This window comes from Crocuta crocuta, unplaced genomic scaffold, assembly GCF_008692635.1.
Source record: "Crocuta crocuta isolate KB4526 unplaced genomic scaffold, BGI_CrCroc_1.0 scaffold10, whole genome shotgun sequence".
Classification (NCBI taxonomy): Eukaryota; Metazoa; Chordata; class Mammalia; order Carnivora; family Hyaenidae; genus Crocuta; species Crocuta crocuta.
Window position 1 is genome coordinate 4,963,874 of NW_027527551.1, and position 12,467 is coordinate 4,976,340.

The following is a 12,467-nucleotide window of genomic DNA, read 5'->3' on the forward strand; positions in this document are numbered from 1 at the left end:
TTACTTAAATGTCTTTTATTAGGAAAATTTTATACTAGAAAAGATACTCCTGATTTCCTTTTCAGCTTTGAAATTAATTGAAAAGTCCATGTAAACATAAGAATGATGTCAATTATTCATTTACTCCTTACTTAAATTCACTTTGGACGAATGGAGGAGAGTTGTGTAAAGATAAAATAAATAGGTGAAGACATTATTATTAAGAGCGATTCTGACTGGTTGCAGCTGTTTTATCCTTTTGGTTTGCTATATGCAGCCTTATGTGTTGGGCCCTCTCAAAAATCTCTTCTAATTTCATATTTAGTAATGAAAGTAAGAGTTTAGTGAATTTTTATAAGAGATGCTCTTTTTTTGTTTAGAAGCACTGACACCCACTTCTCCAATTTTTGAGTTTTCTAGGGATCTCTATCATATCTAATGTCTGTCATATCTAATTATACTCCATTCTTATAAAAAGCATAAGTGCTTGTGGGTTTTCATTCATGGAAACTGGAATTCTTTTCTACTATGTAAATCTAGTGTTATTTGTATTTATGTGTTTTTGTAAAGGCATTTGTTAGTGATCTGTAAAGATCACTTGGGGCATAAAGCTACAGCAAATACTTGATAACTTGGGAAAATTATGCTAAGTCAGTAAAATTTAAAGAAAAACTTCAAGGTAATGTTAGTATTTTAGGTATATCTAATAACTCCAGATGTCAATCAAGTGTTTCTAAGCAGATCCTATAAAGTCAACCTTCGATGAATAATTGAGACTTCAGCTTGCATTCAGATTTAATAACTTACTTGCAAAAGTCTTAAAGTTTCGCTTATTGAGCAAGCAAACAAAAATGCCCTAATGTGTTTAGTAAAACCTTTCCTCACAAAATTAGCATAAGACTAACCAAATTAGGTTTACCTAATCAGATTAATGAGGATTTTAGACACGATTATAGCTATATTTTTATGTATTTACAAAAAAAATTACTTCTCATATCAAAGTATTTCATAGTTGTTGGTAGCATGAGAGAGGGCTGAATGAATTTAAAGCCTTAGATGTGACAATATCCAAACCATAGTTTGGTGATTAATTAAAAGTAGAAAGTATGAATCTTTTCAAGTGGGGGAAAAAATATGAGTCTCAGTCCTAAGTCTGAGGTAATTCATGAGTCTTCTAGTAATTTGTATTAGGCAGATTGTTGTCAAATTGCTTTCTAAAATTATTAAACAATGTCTTACCACATAGTGAATATATCATGATCCTTGAAGTATTCTGTTTAAGTGTACACAACTGCGAAGAATGATACCACTGTAAATTGTATGACCGCCAGCATTTGCTGGGCCTTCAACACTATTGGTCATTTCCCAGTTTCTATAATCAAATCCCTGTGTCATCTGGCCCAGCCTCACTCAGCTCCAACTTCAGAAAGAAACTAGGAGCTTCCAATGGGGAGCATGCACTATCCCTCACCTGCCTGCCCTCTTTCCCTTAAGTACGAGTGATAATATGTTACGTTGCCTTCTTCTATGATGAGGACCTCAATTAATGCTCTGGATCTCATTCCCTTTTTCCTTATCTTAAGATTATGAACTATCTCTCTTCTTTTCAAAATTTCTAACCTATTCTGTTCTGTTTCCTTCTCTCCAGTTTTTAAAAACATGCTTCTCTCTCTCCCAACCTTCTGGCAGCCCCTGCAGATACTGCCCCCTTTCCTCACCCTTGTGGATCAGATTGCTCAGTCATATACACCATTCTATTTCCTGACTGCCTGCTCATTCTTCATTCACTGTAGTGTGTACCTCCCCCCCCCACAGCTAACACACGTTACTTAAGGTCAACAGTGACCTTCAACAAATTTTCTTTACTAAATCCAACAAATTTTTGTCATGATCTCATTTGACTCCTTAGCAGTTTTCAGCGTTTTTGACAAGCCTACCTTCTTCAATTACCTGACATCCATGACATTACAAGTTTTTCTAGTTTACTTCCTAACTAAATGGTGTAATGATTCCAAATCTATATGTACATCAAAGATGTCTCTTCTTAGCCCTAGACATTCATATTAAACTGCCAGTGAGGATTTCTTATTTCATATTTTTCAAATTCATTGTGTACAAGAACTGTTCTCATCCCGCCTACCCCCCCCAAAACCGGTCCTTTCCGTGGTTGTCCCTCATTGAATTGAATAGAAGCACCATCTGCCAGTTAACTCACACCAGATATGTGGCAGTCACCTTAATCCTCCCAGTCTTGCCTCTCTAACCAATGAGACACCAAATCCTCTTTCAGGTTTTCCACTTCCCTCAGTTTCTACTCTCTGCCACTATTCTCCTTTACCTACACAAATCAAATAGTAACCTTTGCATGTCCATACTAGTCTTCTCCAGTCTATTCTCTGCACTGAATCTAAGCAGATTTTTTTAAAATGAGAAATCTGGGGGTGGCTCAGTTGGTTGAGCATCTGGCTCTTGGTTTCGGCTAAGGTCATGATCTCGCGGTTTGTGAGTTTGAGCCCTGCATTGGGCTCCATGCTGACAGCGCAGAGCCTGCTTGGAAGTCTCTCATTCCCTCTCTCTCTCTGTCTTTCCCCCGCTTGCTCTGTCTCTCTAGCAGAAATAAGTAAACTTAAAAAAATTTAATAAAATGAGAAATCTAAATGGGATTCCTCCTTGAATAAGTTGATTTTAGGACACAAAAGTGGTTGTAGTATTTATTCTCTTATAATGAAACACAGTACTTCAAACATATTGCATAATGTCACCTCTTTCAAAAAGTCGTGTACTAGACATTACTTACCTTCATATTTACTCAAGATTTAACTATTGTATTTTAATACAGCCTGTCATGGTGTTTAGCCCTTATCCTAAATGACCTATGCCTATTACGATTCTTAGTTTTCTGTTTCTTTCCTCTAAAATCCATATTGTCAACTGATAGTTTTTACATATGATAACTTTCTGGACAGTTTTTCAGAATTCTACGTGGAGCAAGGCTTATACTGATACCCTAGGGAGTCATTTTAATCTATTGATCACCAGAATTACCTAACAGCTTAATGTTGTGGGGGGTTTACTTTCTCTTGTTTTATTTAAGTTTTCAGTTTCTGGGTATTTTTTTAAAATTTAGGTTTTCGGGGCACCTGGGTGGCTTAGTCGGTTAAGCGTCCGACTTTCGCTTAGGTCATGATCTCGCGATTAGTGGGTTTGAGCCCCGCGTCGGGCTCTGTGCTGGCTGCCAACTCAGAGCCTGGAGCCTGTTTCAGTCTGTGACTCCCTCTCTCTCTCTGACCCTCTCCTGCTCACGCTGTCTCTCTCTCTCTCTCTCTCCCTCTCTCCTAGAAATAAATAAATAAAAATAAATAAAAAAATAAAATAAAATTTAGGTTTTCATTTGTTATATTTCACTAAGGTGTTGTGATGACAAAATCTATCTATTGTGCCAGAGCATACATTTTATCATGAGTTAAGATGTACCTTTCATTATACCACAATTAAAATATTGAGCTTTTGTAGGAGATACAAACAGGTAGATGACCATACCAAATAAGGTTCTCAGCTTAGTTTCGGAGACTTAGTGGTTTTTAAAGATTATGTATTTAATTCTCACAACAGTATTTTTTTATGAGAGAGGAACTTGAGGTATAGAGAGATTACAGAAGTTTTCAGACTTGTAAGAAAAATTTTCTCTCCTCTGCATTGTATGGTCTATGAAAAGAGGATGTCAGGTTTTTGCATTGTAGTTTTTTTTCCTTTTCCCACAAATATGAATATCCACCATCTATCACAGAGCTTGGCTTATAGTAAACCTCCATTAAATAGTTTCTGAATAAGTGAATGAGTGTGGGCCTTGCAATTAGCCTAACATATTGCTACTTGAAATAAGGCATTGGAAGATTTGTTGTAAGGTTCCAGAAAGTTCACTATGGAAGGTAATTTACCTTCCCTTCATAATAGCTTTCTTTTTTTAGGCAGTGCACTCGGTAGGCAATCTCATTTCCTGATATAATTTTGTGAGCTTGTAAATTAATTCCTTTTGGCTTAAGCTAGTTTGGGATAGTTTTCTGTCACTTCCAGTAAAGGTTCTTGACTAACATTCCTCTTCCTTTGTATCTTGTCCCACTTATTTCAGTTGTCTTCTGATAGGTCTTTTCCCCTCCAGAACTCATTCTTCATAGACATCTTTCTAACACATAAATGGTTCCTTCTAGAAACCTTTAATGACCTCAGCACCAACAGGATGAAGATTAGGTCTTTTATCATAGCCTTTTATAAGTTTGGCCCTTCCTCATTTGACCCATGCCCACTTTTCTATTCTCTCTGCCACTATTCTCTAGCAATATGTAACTTTTTTTAAACACCCCACCTACCCATATACACACACTTAGATTTTGTTCAGAAGCTCCTTATTGAGTTGTCAGGTGCATTACATTGAGTATCACCTTTGCGTTGCCCATTCCCTTTTTCAGTATTCAATTTAATAGGGAAAAGGAAAGTTTAAAAAACTCAGAAAATGATAAACAATAGCTGAGATTTAAAGAATCCAACAGACATCTTTGTCAAAACAATAGAAGCACTGCCTGAGCTAAGGTTGAGTATGACCTATAAACATTCTATGCATTAACCCCACTAATAAGTTGTTCTAGCATTTTATTGCACTGTTTTAAAAAAATCAGTGAGGCTATTTAATATATTTCACACTTAAAACTATATACAGTAAAAGCCTAATAAGCAGCTTAGTATCACTAGTACTACTACCTACTGGTATCACTGATTCTTTCACGTCTGTCCTCCAGCCCAAAGGTGGCTTCAGATTGCCACTTCTGGTGTGCTTCTTGCAGTACTTAGTTCCCCAGAGTAGAACTTTCAGGGCCCTGTCTTTTTTTTTTTTTCCTGTTTATTTCCTTTTATTTTTATTTTTTTTACAAATAGTTTATTGTCAAATTAGTTTCCACATAACACTCAGTGCTCATCCCCACAAGTGTCCTCCTCCATGCCCATCCCCCCTCCCCCCCACATCCATCAGTCCTCAGTTTTTGTCAGCATTCAAGAGTCTCTCATGGTTTGCCTCTCTCCCTTTCCCCCACCATTTCCGCCCTTCTTCTCCCCCTTGTTCCTCCGTCAAGTTCCTCCTAATCCTCCTATACGTGCAAACATATGATATTTGTCCTTCTCTGCCTGACTTATTTCGCTCAGCATAACACCCTCAAGGTCCATCCATGTTGCTACACATGGCCAGATTTCATTGTTTCTCATTGCCATGTAGTATTCCATGGTATAGATAAACCACATCTTCTTGATCCATTCATCTGTTGATGGACACTTAGGCTCTTTCCATGTTTTAGCTATTGTGGAGAGTGCTGCTATGAACATTGGGGTACATGTGCTCCTATGCCTCAGCATTTCTGGATCCCTTGGGTAAATTCCTAGCAGTGCTATTGCTGGGTCATAGGGGAGTTCTATTGTTAGTTTCCTGAGGAACCTCCACACTGTTTTCCAGAGGGGCTGCACCAGTTTACATTCCCACCAACAGTGTAGGAGGGTGCTCAGGGCCCTGTCTTAATACCTCCCTTTCTCCAGCAGAATCTGCCTGCTGCAGAGGACTCGGCAGTTCAGCCAGGGATGGGGTGGGAAGGGGGCGCCAATCAAGAGGCCTGGAGGAGGGGTTGTAGCAGCAGCATGTAGGGTGAACGAAGCAGCTGTGGTCCAAAATAACATTAATTCATGAAAACAATATTTTGGTATGGAAAAATAACCATGGTATACTGGAATATATACATATATATGTATACTTTTTTTTTTTTTAAGAAAGGAAGAAGGTATTCTATAATCATTAATAGTTTATTAAGGATGCCTTTAAGGGTTCGTGAGCAATGGAATAACCATCAACAAAAGGTGTGTACTTCACATACAGTGCAGTTCAGTGCAATGAAACCACAGAAATCAAACTTCACTACACCATTATGCACTCTCAAAATGATGTCAGCTTTTGTGGCTCAAATGTGTTATGTGCTAAAAAATTATCCAGACCTATTCTGTAGAAATGTACCAAAGTTATGGGTTTGAGGGGCTTTGTGTAAAGTGCATCGTATTTTACTACGTGTTGTGACAATTTGGACACTTCCTGTATACTTTTGTGTTTTGGAGAGTTGCTGGCTAAGTTAGTTAATAGCTTAGCAAAAACAAGGGATTATCTTATTTAAAAAATTTTTAAAAATATATTTATCTCTTATCCCAATAAAACACAGAAAGTGCATCTTTCACCAGAATCCATGCCATTTCTGAATGAATAATCATTTTCTGGTTAATGTACTGGGGACAGAATGAAGTGAATGATAAGAAATGTTTGTGCCACAGTGACCTGTGACTTAAGAACATCCTCAGCCACTCTTATTTTTTCTTTTATCTGACTCCTGTTGCATTTATATTATCATTAATGCTAGCTCTGAAACTCAGCTAATGTGAAATAATTGAAGAAAATCTCCATAGTTCATTTTCACAGATGCTGTTTTCACTCACATAGTAACAGAGTGTCTAAGCTAAATGCCAGTCCCTGGTGATAAAATTGGGAGTAAAATAGGCATGTCACTAACCTCAGAATTTATCTAGCACTTAGGACGTGTGGGGACATGGAGGATTACAAACATGAATAACTGAGGCTTCAACGAAGAAGAGTCTCAGCCTTTATACCTCTCTCTTTCTCCTTCTGGAGTAGAGGATCTTCTTTCCATCATCAAGGAACTTCCCTTTCCCTTCCAGTCCATCAAACTCATTCTTTTTATTTATTTTTTTTATTTATTTCTAGGAGAGAGAGAGACAGCGTGAGCAGGGGAGGGTCAGAGAGAGAGGGAGTCACAGACTGACACACGCTCCAGGCTCTGAGCTGGCAGTCAGCACAGAGCCCGATGCGGGGCTCGAACCCGCGAACCGCGAGATCATGACCTAAGCGAAAGTCGGACGCTTAACCGACTAAGCCACCCAGGCGCCCCGTATCAAACTCATTCTTGACAGAGAACTTTTTTATTTTATTTTATTTTATTTTATTTTATTTTATTTTATTTATTTTATTTTATTATTNGCAGAGAACTTTTAAAAACACAAATCTGATGTGATTTCTCTTCAGCTCTCTTAGGTTCATGTTCCGATTCTCTAGAATATCATTAAAAAGTCCTTTCTTAATCAGGCTTCCTTTGCTAGCCTCATGTTTATGCTGTTTGCTTTTCACATTTTGGGTCTTTCCCTAATATAACCACCATCACGCTGTCCCCAGCAGAACCGCTCATCTTTCTTGTATTCTTTTATGTATTTTGCAGCACTTTTAACATTATATCACATTGGCTTGTTTTACATTGCCACACCCTCTGTTAGTCTCAGAGGGTCAGAGAAGTAGAAAGAACCACCTCCTCTCATTTTAATCACAGCACTTTTGCATATCCCTCCCAGACTCCTGCATGTTAGCCATCAGTAAGTGTGTGAACTGAAAGTGAAGATAGAGTTTCCAAAGTCAGAAAATTCATAATTTACTAGTATATATAGACAGATGCACAACTGCCTTTATAACACTAGGTACTATATACTGAACAGAGAGAGCCCACCATGAGCCCCCATACAGAAGCCACATAGGCAGATTCTTCTAGCTGGAGGCATCTTCTAGTTTGCAGTTTATAGTCCAAGGTGACTGACAACACAGCTATGTGAAAAAAAAAAATTGTGAAGAATTACTTGTTGTAAGAGATTAAGCAATTTTAATTTTTGCAAAGACCATCAGGTAAATTTAAATACTGTGTTTATAGCTTTTTCTTGTGGAAAGTAAATTTCCTCTCAGGCATTTATTTATAAGCAGAATTCTTTATTCATTTATGTCTTGTTTTTACACCTGATAACTGCACCTGAGCTTAGAATTTTATGGCCATAATTTCTCATGGTACTTAATATAGTCTTGGACATCCATAACTTTTTTAAAGTTTATTTATTTTGGGGGGAGTGGGGAGGGAGAGGGAGAGAGGGAGAGAAAGCATGAGCACAAGTTGGGGAGGGTCCTATAAAAGGGACAGAATGTCAAGCAGGGCCCCTGCTGCAAGGCTCAGTCTCACAAAACCTTGAGATCATGACCTGAGCCAAAGTCAAGAGTCAGAGGCTTAAATGACTGAGCTACCCAGGTGCCCTTGCTAACTTTTAAGTCAAATATATTTAAAACACCAAATTTTATCTATATACTTAAAACTATATTCTTAGTAAGAATTTATGAATGTTTACTACAACCTTAATACCTGATTGAAGTTGATGGGTTCATTTTGTTTACTTGTTTTTATAAGAAATTTTGATTTCAAATCAGTGTCTTTCTAAGAAATACGTTTTTCATATACTGGATACAGTGGTCTTATTTGAATTCTGCAAGATCATAAATACTGGAAATAAGGTGTTGGTTTGAGGAGAGAATATTGTGTTTATGAAGGACAGGCAAAGCATAGAGGCAGTCTGGCATAAGGTGGTGTTATTTTTTTTCCCCTATACCATACATCCTTGTAAATAATACTGAAATGATTCTTGGACTGCTGGATTACTTTTTTTCTTGAGTTAATTCATTGGGAGTTGTTCTAATAACCTTGCAAAACAAGACTTTAAAATCACATGGGGAAAAAAATCTGCCATCTTTTGGTTTGAACATTTAGTAATGACTGGTATTAACTCTGTACTGATTAACTCTGTACATTGCTAATTTGTGAGGCTTACAACTTTAACTTACGTTTCTTTGTATTTGTTAAAACTGAAAGTACTCCAGTGCTATACATCATTACAGTGCTATAAATGAATGTACTAAAAGATTTTACTTTCTTTCCCTTGATTACCTCATAGTTTTTAAAATTATATATTTTAATCAACTTCATGTGTATTGATTCTGGCTGCTATATTATTAGTGATTAAAATTCTTAACGAATACATCATTTTAAGGGAACTGTTGCCCTATAGACTGTGAATACTCAATATTTATTGGCTGATCATTGCTTTTGCTTTGAATATGGGTTCTAAAATTCCTCTTTTAGAACATAGGAAAACAGTACTCTGGGGGCACCTGGGTGGCTCAGTCAGTTGGGTGTCTGACTTCAGCTCAGGTCCTGATCTCACAGTTCGTGGGTTTGAACCCTGCATCAGCCTCTGTGCTGACAGCTCAGAGCCTGGAGCCTTCTTCAGATTCTGTGTCTCCCTCTCTCTCCGTCCCTCCCCTGCTCACACTCTGTCTCTCAAAAATAAATTCGCATTAAAAAAAAAAAGGACTCTGAAATTAAATTATAATAACATTATAATATGGGCTAAAGATATTAGTGTTTTATCTGTTTCTCCATAGTATTTCTAACTTTTATTTATTTATTTACTTATTTTTGGTTGTATGTTTTTGAGAGAGAGACAGAGCATGAGCCCGGGAGGGGAAGAGAGAGAGGGAGAAACAGACTCTGAAACAGGCTTCAGGCTCTGAGCTGGAGAGCATATAACCCAATGTGGAGCTTAAACCCATGGACTGCAAGATCATGACCTAAGCTGAAGTCGGACACTTAGCCGACTGAGCCACCCAGGAGCCCCAAGTATTTCTAAATTTTAAATCAGAGTTTTCCCAAATATTAGTTTATAAATAGTCTATCAGGAAAGGGAATATTTTATTAAAATCTATTTGACTAGAGCCAAGACTTCAGCATTATACAGGTTTATATAATTAGTAAAAAAGTAAAGTAAAATTTAAATAGGTATTTGTAGAAGTAGGTTTTTTTTTACATGAGTATTTCCATTATTTCCCTACCCCCAGGAACTAGTTTGTGGTTATGTATCTAGGTTCCTTCCCTAAGAAATAATTTTCATTTTTTTTTTATTTTCAAGGGTTGCAAAGTCTTATTTAAAAGGCCATGCGAGAGAGCAAATGAGAAAAGCAGGCTCATGTGATACAAGAAGGGATTGTGGGGCCTGGAAAGAATATCATTTAAATGTACTTGTATATACATTTCTTTAAACCATTGTGCTATCCAAAGAAAAAACCTTTGGCATGTGACTTTGCAACCCCTGGTTTATAATTCATTCAATAATAACAAAATTTTAATGTTTGTAAGTGGGTTATTTTTAAATAATATGTTTGTAATTATTGTTCTCATCTGTCAATACATTTCTGTGGGCCACATGGTATTTTGATGGATTTTTAAAAAAATGAAACCAAATGATGTGAAAACACTCTTAACCCAATTCCTGAACCTTTTCCTCATGGCTCATCTTGATATTGATATTCAGGGGTAGGGTTGGAGTATAGATGGGTGAAAGGTAGAGATGTTGTATCTTGACAGTTGTATCAGATCAGCTCTAAGAAAATATGAATTAAAATCAAGCATTGTAAAGTTTGGAGGAAATTCATATTTTTCAGATCCATAAAAGTTCCTCTTACATTGGGTTCATAAAACAAACCAAAAAAAATAAATAAAGAAAAAAACTATATATCTTGCTCTATTCATTATTCTTTATATTTTTATATTTTACCTTTACAGCCTGAGGAAGAGCTTGATCCTGAAGAGAGGGACAACTTCCTCCAACAGCTTTATAAGTTTATGGAAGACAGAGGTATTTCATGCTCATTATTTAAAAGCAGTAATTTCTGGGTCATCTGGGTAGCTTAGTGGGTTAACTGTCTGCTGTTGACTCTTGATCTCACCTCAGGTCTTGTTCTCAGGGTCCTGAGTTCAAGCCTTGTGTTGGGCTGACACTAAATGTGGAGCTTACTTTAAAAAAAAAGTTGTTTCTTTTAGTTTTACATTCTTGGTTTTTGCATAATTTTTGTTAGAATCTTGGATTTGGATTTCAAGTAAAGCCCAAGAATCAGTTATAGTTGGAATAAAAACAACTATTAATATCTATTTTGAGCAGAAATGCATAGGAAAGTAGTTTGGATAGAATTATATTTAGCCTACTTGGGACTTCTAAAACCAAAAATTATTATTATAATATTTCAGTAAAGGAAGGTGAACAGTCATAATAGTAATCTTCATACCCATTAATTACTAATGCTGTGTTCGCAGCAATAAACTAGCCTGATCTTTGGTCTCAAAAAATGAAATTAGGAAATCAATTCCTGTCTAAATAGAAAGGATTTCTAATAGAGTTAAAAGAAATAAAGCCTTTATAAATTCTACTTTTTGACATTACATCAGTCCTGGAAAATCCTGAGACAAATTTGTCCTAGATACTTTGTGACTTTCAGAAATCTTCCTTCAGATTACTGCCAGCAGTTATAATATTTCTGTTAAAGCAGGGAAAATGGACCCATGCCCTAAATCACACCTATAAAATTGTGTTTGTTCTTGCAGAGGCTTCTAGAGCCAGCATCGTTGTAGCTTTTAGTTCTACCCAGTCCACTGACAGGTGATTGTATTAGTTGTGAGAAAGGTGATCTTATTAGTCTTAGAAGTGAATCTAAAGATCATCACAATACTTTTTGAAGAATATACAGAATCATTTATGTTGTCTTATATAATTAAAGGTTCTCTGAATAGAAGCTTCTGATTAATAAAACTTGGGAAGTTAGATATTGGAAACTTTGTATTGATAGCTTTGTAATGGCATTTTCCATTTGAATAAAAATTTTATTTCTACTTTCTGATATTAAAAAGGTACTCCAATCAACAAACCACCTGTTTTGGGCTATAAAGATCTCAATCTCTTCAAACTCTTTAGACTGGTTTATCATCAAGGTGGATGTGACAATGTAAGTAAAGATGTAATGAAAAATTAAATCATCTAATGTTGTACTGCTATCTGCACTATAGGTAATAAACACATTTTCTTAATGAACATAGAATATTAGTGTAAAGATTATTTCCCTTTGTAAATGTTAACAAATAAAAACTTAATTTTCCAGATTGATAGTGGTGCTGTATGGAAGCAAATTTATATGGACCTTGGCATTCCTATTTTGAATTCAGCTGCTTCCTACAATGTAAAAACTGCTTATAGAAAGTAAGTAGTATAGTTTATTCATCAAAGCATACATATTACAGGGAATATTTTCCATTTAATTTGTTAACAGTTAAACAAGAACACATCAATCAAAGTACATTAAAGTAGAGAAGGTGTATAAAAAAGTTTAGGTTAATACACAATTGGGATTGAACATTATTTCATTGCACCAAGTCTGCTTTACTCCATTTTTCATGTTGTCCTAAATTTCCTTTTCAGAGTCAGGAATGCAGTCAGTGTTAACAGTCTGAAATGATGATACATGTCCTAGAGCTATATCTTCTGTGGCAAACAACCTTCATATCAAAACTATGATAGCTATGTTCAGTTATCACAAGCATAGATTTTTCAGGAAGAAACTGTATGATCAGTATTTCAGTTTATAATCCTGTTTAAAATCAAGAAATTAGTACCATAAAAATAAGTCTTAAGTTTTACTTTTTAAAACTATGTGTTTTTAATAATATAGTATTCAAGTTAAAGGTAAAGACTAAGATTTCCTA

At 36.0% G+C, this 12,467-nt stretch overlaps 1 protein-coding gene across 3 annotated transcripts in view; it reads left to right on the forward strand.

The window, feature by feature from the left end:
• Positions 1-12,467, forward strand: part of ARID4A (AT-rich interaction domain 4A) — a 64,629-nt gene that overhangs the window by 25,421 nt on the left and 26,741 nt on the right. For all 3 annotated transcript variants that reach the window (XM_077768619.1, XM_077768612.1, XM_077768628.1), the window contains exons 12-14: positions 10,500-10,572; positions 11,619-11,713; positions 11,867-11,964. In XM_077768619.1, the coding sequence (XP_077624745.1) occupies positions 10,500-10,572; positions 11,619-11,713; positions 11,867-11,964 (266 nt within the window). The remainder of the gene's footprint in view (positions 1-10,499; positions 10,573-11,618; positions 11,714-11,866; positions 11,965-12,467) is intronic.